At 52.4% G+C, this 10,636-nt stretch overlaps 1 protein-coding gene and 1 non-coding gene across 8 annotated transcripts in view; both read left to right on the top strand.

Annotated features, from left to right (window-relative positions):
* The first annotated feature begins 1,545 nt into the window (after positions 1-1,545).
* Positions 1,546-10,636, top strand: part of OTUD5 (OTU deubiquitinase 5) — a 37,467-nt gene continuing 28,376 nt past the window's right edge. For 6 of the 7 annotated variants that reach the window (XM_063702946.1, XM_063702945.1, XM_031005877.3 and 3 more), the window contains exon 1: positions 1,546-4,259. In XM_063702946.1, coding sequence (XP_063559016.1) covers positions 3,666-4,259 — 594 coding nt within the window. In that variant the 5' untranslated portion in view covers positions 1,546-3,665. The remainder of the gene's footprint in view (positions 4,260-10,636) is intronic. The other variant, XM_063702947.1, reaches the window with a different exon arrangement.
* Positions 1,984-2,087, top strand: LOC115932503 (U6 spliceosomal RNA). The gene has a single exon (XR_004068776.1). It is a non-coding gene; the product is annotated as a U6 spliceosomal RNA (small nuclear RNA).

The following is a 10,636-nucleotide window of genomic DNA, read 5'->3' as shown; positions in this document are numbered from 1 at the left end:
GTCAAGGTATGGGAGATGGATGGTTGGTGATGTATTCTGGAAGATGGGGATCCAGGAGAAATGAAAGAGTGTGGTTTGAGGAGTTCATCTACAGCCAGTGAGACAGGCCAGGGGGTCCTGAGACATTCCTCCTTGGATATCATCTGCGCCAGCTTCCTGATTCACAGATCGGGAAACTGAGACCCAGAGAAACACATAGTTAGTTAGAGGAGGCTTAAACCCAGGCTTCCTGACAGCAAACAACCCTGAATTTAACCCTAATAAAAGCATCACTTTGTTTGGTGAATTTCCCTTCCTTGTGGACGCCCCCTACATTCTCTCTTCTGGGCTACTGGCTACACTAGGCTAGTGTGTGGCTGAGTTCTATAGAGCACTGAGCAGACAGACCATGGATTCAGGTTGATCTGGGTTCCAATCCCTGGGTGAGAGAATCACTTACCTTCTCTTGCCTCAGGTTGCTAGTCTGTGAAATAGGGATAATTCATTTAGTCACCAAATATTTATTAACTTCCATCATGTGCCAGCCCTAGGGATACAAAGGTGGGCAAAGTAGACATTGTCTCTGATGTATAGTTGAGCATGGAAGGCAGACAAGTAATTACAACATGGTGTGGCAGAACTAAGATCCATGGGTTATAGAGGCATGCAGATGGCAGGAGAACTTAACCTGGCCAACACACAGGGAATGAGTTGGAGTTAGCCAGGCAGCAAATGAAAGGATGCAGTGTTCTGGGCAGAGGGAACAGCATGTGCAATGACCTGGAGGTTAGAGAGTGAGCTCAGGCCTTTGGGGAACTGAAATTAGTTCAGTCCAGCTGGGGAGGAGAGTGTGAGGCTGTGAGGAGAGGAAGGATGGAGAGGTAGGCTAGATAATAAAAAGCTTTGAAGCTATGATGCGAATTTTAAACTTCATCCTAAAGATAGTGGGGACCTCTAAAGACTTAAACAGAAAACTCATGATGAAGTTTGTGTTTCAGAATGATCATTCTGGCTGTGGAGAGTGGATATAGAGAAATAGTCCTGGAAGGAAGAAAAGTAGGGTGGAGGCTTTTATAATAGTCCAGGTGGTAGGGGACAGTGGCTTGGACCAGAGTAGTGGCAGCAGAATTGGAGAGTCTAGAGATTTGGGAGGCAGAATTGGCAGGACTTGGGATTGACAGGCATGTGGGAGTTGAGGAAGAGGGAGCAGTCAAGGTTGACTCCCAGTTTCTGGCTTGGACAACGGCTGGATGGGAGTGCTATTCCCTGGTAAAGGGAACATCAAAGCTGTCAGTGCTAGGTACATAGTAAGTACTTGGTGAAGGGTAGCCATGATTGCTATCATGAGTTCAGTTTTAGATGTGTAGTGAGTGAAATATATGGGGCTGGAGTGAGATGATCATAAGAAGATTCAATGTGATAATGTGCATAGGCATTTGGCACAGAGCCCTGAACACAACAGGCCCGGTAAACGTGAAAGTCCCCTCCTGTTAAGTCTCATGAGCAGAAAACACTACTTAGAGCCCATTTATTACTTACACCTTTCAGGGAAGAATTTCAACTAGGGTTAGTATCTCAAGGGAGGCAAGGCTATACTCAAAACAGCTTTCCCATGGTCTCTTTCAGTCAACCTGTTGTATGGTTTGTCTCCTAAGACTGGAAGTGAACTCCAAATACCTTCTTGGTTCATCAGCTCATCTGAACCCCATAACCATTCCCTGAGGTAGTCTGGGCAGGTATTATCATTCCTGTTTTACACATGGGTAATCTCAAAAGCGACACAATGACTTGCTCAAGGTCATACAGTTGGTAATGGTCCATCTGTGCCTGGAACTGAGGTCTTTCTGGCTCCAAAGCCTGGGATCCTTCCACTGCACCACCATGCAGACTACTTTATTGAACACTTCCTATGTGCTGGGCACAGCACCAGGCCCTTCACAAGCATTAATCTCTGATCCTCGGATTGGAATTATTGCCAATTTATAGAATAGAAATTAAGGATGGGTGCTCACTTCGCACCACATATACTAAAATTAGAATGATACAGAAATTAGCATGGCACTATGCAAAAGGATGACACGCAAATACGTGAAGCGTTCTATAAAAAAGTAAACAACAACAACAAAAATTGAGGACGGGGTGGGTTTTAAATGACTGACAAAGATCACTCAGACAGGAAGGGCAGAGCTAGGATTCGCGTGTAGCTCTCCAGCTACTCAATAGCAGGGATTCTGCCAACCCCATTTTGAGACGCTGACTGGTGACAGAGCTTTCATAAACCTCGATCGACCCAAGCAAACTCAGTTTTAGAAAAAGGCTGGGCTTGGCCAGGCGCAGTGACTAACGCCTGTAATCCCAGCACTCTGGGAAGCCGAGGCGGGAGGATGGCTTGAGCCCAGGAGCTGGAGATCAGCCTGGGCAACATAGTGAGACTTTGTCCCTACAAAAAACTGAAAAAAAAATTAGCCGGTCGTAGTGGTGCGCGCCTGTGGTCCCAGCTATTCGGGAGGCTGAGGCGGGAGGATCGCTTGAATCTGGGAGTTGGAGTTTGCAGTGAGCTATGATCGCGCCACTGCATTCCAACCTGGGCGACAGAGTGAGACCCCTGTCTCAATTAGGAAAAAAAAAAAAAAAAAAAGGCTGGGCCGCGCCTGCGCACTAGCCATAGGGGCGGGGAGGTCAACGCGAGGCCGAATGTGCTGTGGTGCCAGAGAAGGCGTGTCTGTTTCCCAAACAACCACTGTCCCCACGGCGCCTGTCTGTCCCAAGGTTGGTCGGTATGCCGCGAGTGACGGCGGCTCTTAACCAATCACCGCAGAACTCAGGCTGTTGCCGGGGCGAAGCGGTGTCCGCCTCCCCCGGAAGGGTATTTGTAGGTGGGTGGGACCGGAAGTGACGCTACAGGGGAATGCTATGCTCCGGGAGTGTTGATGTTTTCCAGTCATTCCGGTTGACAGCGTTCAAGTTGGAAGCCTGGAGGGGAGGTGTTTTTCCTGTCGTACGTGGGACAGGCCACGCTGTCCGTCCGCAGTACCGACGCCTGCAGGTCAGAGCTTCGGGGAGAAAAGTGAAGAGCAAGACGGAACTGACGGGGAGAAAGGCTGGGAACCAGGGTGTCGACTTTGACTGAAATTTGAGACGGAGGGCACCGGAGGGCAAGCACTCTCCTGTGATTGGCCCGTGGGCGTCGTCGAGGACCCACGCAGCTGCTCAATTGGTTGGTGTTGCAATTGTTGTGGCGGCGGCGGCGATTTTGCCCACGTACTTCCGAGTAAGGGGCGGGGCTGTGCCCTGGCGCGCGTGCGCAGCGCCCCGGGGCCCCACCCGGTAGTGCAAGAACCTGCGAGGGGGCGGAGCGAAGAGGTGCTTGTTTTGGTTCTGTTTCCTTTGAAGCAGAAGGCCGGAACAAGCGTAGCAATAAACTTGCTGGACTTGGAGAGAAGGCTAAGACAAACTCGCCGCACTGCCTTCATCTTGGACTTTACATCCGGGTTCTCCTCTCGGCGTGACCCGCGCGCCGCCGCCGCCGCCTCCGCCGCCGAGGGTTCTCGAACCGGTGCCGCGATCCCTTTATCCGGGTCTCGCCGTTCCCGTCGTGCCTCGCGCACTACACTAGCCCCCTCATCCGGGTTCTCTCCCGGCGTGCCCCGCGCCGGGTTTGTTGGGGGGTACTCGGCAGTGCAGCCATGACTATACTCCCCAAAAAGAAGCCGCCGCCTCCCGACGCCGACCCCGCCAACGAGCCGCCGCCGCCCGGGCCGCTGCCCCCGGCGCCGCGGCGCGGCGGGGGTGTGGGCGTGGGCGGCGGCGGCACGGGCGTGGGCGGCGGCGATCGCGACCGTGACTCCGGCGTCGTGGGGGCCCGTCCGCGAGCTTCGCCACCGCCTCAAGGCCCGCTACCAGGACCGCCGGGCGCTCTTCATCGCTGGGCGCTGGCCGTGCCGCCTGGTGCAGTGGCGGGTCCCCGGCCACAACAGGCTTCTCCACCTCCTTGCGGGGGCCCAGGTGGTCCCGGCGGCGGTCCCGGCGACGCGCTGGGCGCAGCGGCGGCGGGTGTGGGTGCCGCGGGCGTGGTGGTGGGTGTGGGTGGTGCCGTAGGCGTGGGCGGCTGCTGCTCCGGGCCTGGGCACAGCAAGCGGCGACGTCAAGCTCCCGGGGTTGGCGCGGTTGGCGGGGGCAGTCCCGAGCGTGAGGAGGTCGGCGCAGGCTACAACAGTGAGGACGAGTATGAGGCGGCTGCAGCACGCATCGAGGCTATGGACCCTGCCACTGTCGAGCAGGTAAGAGCTGTGGGGTGAGGGGTGAGCGGCCACGGCAGATGGGACCCCCAGACTGTGAAGGGACTCAAGGAAGGCTGTTTGAGATCGCCCCAAGGGATCTAGGCGTTTTCACTGGGCCTGACAGTCTTCTCTGGCGGTAGGGGTGTGAGACACCTTCTTTCCTCTCCTCCAGGGATTTGGGGCTAGAGGCCTACGATAAGGTGTCAGACTTAAAGATCCGAAGTCTCTTTTAGGGTCTGTAGTCGTCATTCCAGTCCCTGGGACCTCATCATATAGGGCCAATAGGTGGGAATTCTCCAAGAGACACAGGTAGGATCGCGCCCCTCTTGAGTAAGAGTCTCAGGTCTCCCAAGAGACTTAGGTATGTGTTCAGTGGCTTAAGAGCTCTTTTCCTCTGGGATAGAAGTTTGAGATTCCCCTTCCAGGAAAGTCGAATAAGGTGGAGACCTCGGAGATTGGGGCTGAACATCCCCAAGGAGCCTAAGCCCTTTCAAGAGTCTGAGACACTCTGCATATAGGACAATCCTCTCCCGCTTCGCTGGGTAACACTGCACAGGACCACTGAATAGCCAGACCTGAGACCTCAAGGGTCCTAAGTCTGTCTTCAGGGGCCTGAGAGTCCTGCTTCTAGAATCAAGGTCCTGACACACACACACACACGCCCCCTTTAAGGATAGGGATCTTCTAAGCTTTTTCCAGGGATGTAAGACTTTTCACAGGGAGGTATGATTCTCTTGCCTTTGGGGACAGGGACCAAAACCAACACCCAATGACCAGCAGCTTTACTTGAGTACAAGAGACTTATCTCCTTTCTGAGTGACAAAGGTCTGCATTTCCTATCAGTGGCCTGAGACCTACCTCTTGGGAGACAAGGGCCTGAACCGCTTCAGGATCTTAAGCTTCTTGTAAGAAGAGATGGGCCCTCAGCACCCCCACCAGGGGCCTGAACCTTTCTTCAGGAAAATGAGACTCACAGCGTTGGATCCTAGGGCCTAAGATCCACCTGCTTATGGACTGAGGTTTTTAGAGACCGAGTCTGAGGCCTCTTCAGGGGCCTGGTGTCCCGCTGCAAAGGTCTCAGACAAGGTGAAGTCTTTAGGAGATCCTTCTTCTCAAGGCTGGTGTCTGAGTGGTTTTGGGGATCTGAGACTCCCCACCCCACGAGCATATGTGACCCTTTTACCCCAATTATAAGGGACTGAAACATACCTTGGGGATACAGTATCCCATTTTCCCCTCTGTAACAGGGGTTTGAGGCCCTCCCACCTTGGGCCTAAGCTTTTTGTCAGGGACATACGACCCATGCCTTGGGAACTTGAGCCTGAGACGACTACTCAGGGGACATGGGCAACATGGGATCCCAGAGATGATGTCTGGGGCCTCCCTACAGATCTTTGCCTACTTTTAAGGGCCTGAGACCCACTCTGCCAAGGACACTTGAGCTTTCCTTCAGGGACAGGAGACTCATACATACCTTGGTGACTTGTGTGTCTAGAGGTAAGGTCTGAGCTTCCTCCTCAAGGAACTTAAGATGTACACCTGAGAAACAGGAGGACTCCTCCCCCCAGACCTGAGCCCTGAGACTCTTCCCTTGGGGCATGGATAAAGGATCCCTGTGGAACAGGGTCCTGAGTCTACCTCCAAGGGTTTGAATCATACCTCAGGTGTGCGAAGGCCTGTTCCCCACCTTAGGACCTGATTTCTGAACCTGCCCTGAGGGTACTGTCACCTCACCTCAGACAACTTACATACACCCTAGTCTTAGGGGTCATTTAGGGACATAAGATTTCCTGCCTCGGGGACTTGGGCCTTAGACTCCCAACTCCTTTTGGGGACATGAATAGGGTAGGATTCTGAGGAAAAGAGTCTGGGCCCAAGCTTTCTCTCTGGGACAAGATACCATTTGCCTTAGGGACTGGGGGCCTGGCTCCCACTTGGGCATGAGGCTCTCCTCCTACCACACCAGGCAATCCTTTCTGTCCAGGGAGAGGAACGTGAGGTCATCCTCTCCCATTGGACAGAAGGACCTGGATGCTCTTCAGGGTCATATGAACCCCTTATCCAGAGCTCCCTCGTGGCCAGGGCCAAGAAGGTCCTCCTACTTTCTATGAGAAGATTGTCAGGTCCTGGGGACATGGAGTCTGGAGCCTCCCTTCTGAAACCAAGAGCGATTCCGAGTCTCTCCCTGACCTAGCTATGCTTGCTTCTCACCTCTAGGTCATATAATAAGTTTTGAACTGCTTTTGACAAGCTTTTTTCTTCCCAGGGACAGGAAAGGGGTTTAGGACATCGCCACTCTGGGGAAATTCTCCTCCCACATTCCTTTTCCCCTTGGCTCAGGTAAATCTTTCTGTACTTCACAGGGGCCCCAAGCCTTGTCTTGAGCTCCTTGTTCTTGGTCCCTTCCTCCCATCATTAATTCTGGCACGATAAGCCATTTGTACTCAAGGGTCAGGACCAGTTATTTCTTCTCTCCCTGGTTGGGTAGTTTCTTTCCTCCTCTAGAAGCAGGGAGCCATACATCACTGGTCCTAGGGACAGAGGAAAAACATCCTATGCAGCCATGATAATTCGAAAACACCTCCTTACTCCCCTCCCTTGCGATACATCCCTGGTCCCAGGGACAGAGAGAAAGAACATCCTATGCTGCCATGGTAACTCAAAAACACCTCCTTATGCCCCTTGCAGTCCCTCCCTTATACTTGTCCCCATAAGAACATAGGAGTAAGCCGGGCATAGTGGCGCATGCCTGTAGTCCCAGCTACTCGGGAGGCTGAGGCGGGAGGATCACTTGAGCCCTGGAGTTCAAGACCTGCTTGGCAACATAGCGAGACCTCATCTTTACTAATAAAAAAAAAAAAGAATATGAAAATCAAGTTCTGTGGGTTCATGAAACTTGCCCTTCCCAGTGACAGGAGAGGCTTTCTGTCCCCACACTTCTTAGGACAAAGAAGTTGATCCTCTTCTCCCTGCCTCACCTGGTCAAACTTGAGAGCTTTTGGGGATGAGAAGAGGGAAGATTCCTCCTGCCACCCCAGTCTTGGTCCTAAACTGTCACTAGGGGTGGTTGTAGCCTGGAGGTCAGTTGGATCCCTTGGGAAGAGAGGCGTCGTTGAGGGGGAGTCTGGATGGCGATTCTGGGGTTCTGACTACTTGGGCTTCCTCTTTGTCCTGATTCTCTTGTATCCCTACTTCCTTTAGGAGTCTTTTTGGCACTCTGGGGTCCAGGTGCTGGGTGGGTGGTGATGTCAGCGGTTCCCAGGCATGGCTGCCTTGCTGAGAGTCTGCTCTATGAAAAGGTTGGCCTGTAAGCATCCTGAGTTTGGAGACCCCACAGGGCTCTTTGAGAAGGGGCATGTGAACTGAGGTGGTGGAAAAAGCTGGGCGTGGCACCATAGTTGGTGCCTGGGTTCCAACTCTGGGTCTTTCAAGGCTTTGCTGGATGAACCAGGGTAGGTTCTACCTATGCTCTCTGGGCCTCAGTTTCCTCACTGGCCAGGCAAAATGCTGGTGAGGTGTTGTTTAGCTTTGGGATTTTAGGGAACTCAGTCCAAAGCTTTCTGGACCTGGAGGTGGCAAAGAATGGTGGATGTCTTTTGAGGAGGAACTGGGTTTCTCCCCTCTCTTCCTGGCTCCTCTGTTCCCTCTCAGCCATCCAAGCTTGGTGGGCAGGACAAGCAGCCTGTTTTGTGTGAGGCTCAGGGTTGATGAACAGCCATTTTTTGTGGGCAGCCATGTTGTAATGAACAAGCTCGATGGGATTTCCTGTCAGGAGGCCTGTTGGATAGTGGTGTAGAGAGGTAGAGTTGTGTGTGGAGTTTGGGCTTTGGAGCAAGGCAAGCTTTGAGCCATCATCCCTCAATTCTCTCATCACCTCCAGACCTCAGCATCTCCTCCTTACCTGCTTCATAGCTTTAGGCAAACTACTTCCCCCCTCAGCTGCCCATTTTGCAAAAGTTTGTCCATGCCCAGGTGTGTCTGACCTTGCTCACCTTGGACCTTGGCCGGTTATTCCTCTTGCCCAGAATGGGCAGTTTGCCCCAGGGTCATCTTGGTTCTTCCTAGGAGCCTTTGTCCACTCCTAGTAACCTATCTTTGATAGCAAAGGCCCTTCATTTGGCATCTAGGAACCTGCTGATTTCTTGGGCTCTTCTTACCCCAACTGGAATTGGGTAGCTAGCTGGTGGGGAAGCAGGAAGGGGTCTCTGCCCAGGCAATGTGGATTTGAGTCCTGTTTCTGTAGTAAGCTTTTCTGTGGTCTTCAGGCAGTTCTCTTTTCTGGTTCTTGGTTTCTCCCTCCATGAAATGGGTAGTGGTGAGGAGGGAGGTTGGACTCATTGCTCTGAAGCAAGTTATAGTCTCCTCCCTGCTCCCACTCCCCTCACTCTTCATGAAAGTTTTAAATGGGACCCCTTGGCCTTTCGGGATTGTGCTAGGACATTTCAAGCAGTGTTCAGCATCCTTCTTGGCTGGTGCTGAGCCCTTGGGTGTGTTTCTTTTAACAACTTTAGTGAGATGTAATTCATGTACCATACTATTCACCTATTTGAAGTGTACAGTTCAGTGGCTTTTAGTATATTCACAGATTTGTGCGTCCATCACATCACTACAGTCCATTTTAGAACATTTTCATCACCTTAAAGAGAAATCCAGCACTCTTTAGCTATGATCCCCCAATTTCCTCATCCCTTTCCAGCCTCTGGCAACCACTAATCTACTTTCTGGCTTGATTGATTTGTCTGTTTTGGATGTTTCATGTAAATGGAATAATAGAATATGCAGTTGTTTGTTACTTGGCTTTTTTCACTTAGCATAATATGTTCAAGGCTTATCCATGTTGTAGCATACATCAGTGCTTCATTCCTTTCTATTACTGAATAACAGGACCTTGGGTTTTTTTGTTTGTTTTTTGTTTTTGTTTTTGTTTTTTTTTTAAGGTGGAGTCTCGCTCTGCTGCCCAGGCTGGAGTGCAGTGGCGCAATCTCAGGTCGCTGCAACCTCCGGCTTCCGGGTTCAAGTGATTCTCCTGCCTCAGCCTCCCAAGTAGCTGGGACTACAGGCATCTGCCACCACACTCGGCTAATTTTTGTATATTTAGTAGAGATGGGGTTTCACCATGTTGGCAAAGCTGGTCTCCTGAACTCCTGACCTCAGGTGATCCGCCTGCCTTGGCCTCCCAAAGTGCTGGGATTACAGGTGTGAGTTACCGCATGCTGCCAATCTTAGAGGTTTTTAATCCCCCTGCCCTCGGTGGCCTAGCCAAATGTTGGGGCCTTGCTCTTCTCCCCTTCTGCCCTGGAGGGCTTGTGTTGGTCCTTAGAGAGTAGTGTGTCTATGTTCCTCGTTGGATGGGTTGCCTGTGTGTTTTTTTTTTTTTTTTTTTGAGACGGAGTCTCACTCTGTCCCCCAGGCTGGAGTGTAGTGGCGCGATCTTGGCTCACTGCAACCTCCACCTCCCAGGTTCACGCCATTCTCCTGCCTCAGCCTCCCGAGTAGCTGGAACTACAGGTGCCTGCCACCTCGTCTGGCTAATATTTTTGTATTTTTAGTAGAGACAGGGATTCACTGTGTTAGCCAGGATGATCTCGATCTCCTGACTTCGTGATCCGCCCACCTCGGCCTCCCAAAGTGCTGGGATTACAGGCGTGAGCCACCGCGCCCGGCCCCCTGTGTTTTGTCCATGGAGCCAGGCTAGTGTTCCTGGGTGCTTTGCTGGAGGGGGTGGTCTTGGCACCAGGGCTGCTGGGACAGAGCTGTGAGTCACAGAATGCTAAACACCTCTTGACCATAGGCTCTGGGAAGACATCTGTCCATGAACTGCCACTGCTGCTGCCATCTTTTGCCCCCCCACCCCACCCCCACTTCAGTGGCAGCTCATCCATCCATAGGCAGGGTCAGTAGTTTCCCAGGGTGAGAAGGGAGATTCCAGGCCCCTGCTGCCTTAATTCTAACCTCCCACCCTGGAGGATGGTAGGCAGGTGGACCTTGCAGAGTGGGATCCATGCCATATTGACTCACACCTGTGAGGCACTAGGGAACAGACACCAAGGAGTGCTACCAAGGGGGGTGTGTTAGTTTCCTGTGGCTGTTGTGACAAATGTTACCACAGACTGGGTGGTTTAAAACAACAGAAGTTGGCCGGGTGCGGTGGCTCACCCCTGTAATCCCAGCACTTTGGGAGGCCGAGGCGGGTGGATCACAAGGTCAGGAGTTCAAGACCAGCCTGGCCAAGATAGTGAAACCCCATCTCTACTAAAAATATAAAAATTAGCTGGGTGTGGTGGTGGGTGCCTGTAATCCCAGCTACTCGGGAGGCTGAGGCAGAGAATTGCTTGAACCCAGGAGACGGATTGGAGGTTGCAGTGAGGTGGGGGTTG

Source organism: Gorilla gorilla, chromosome X (assembly GCF_029281585.2).
Source record: "Gorilla gorilla gorilla isolate KB3781 chromosome X, NHGRI_mGorGor1-v2.1_pri, whole genome shotgun sequence".
NCBI classification, from domain to species: domain Eukaryota; kingdom Metazoa; phylum Chordata; class Mammalia; order Primates; family Hominidae; genus Gorilla; species Gorilla gorilla.
Note: the sequence above shows the minus strand (reverse complement) of the source record. Positions and strands in the feature narration are given on the sequence as shown.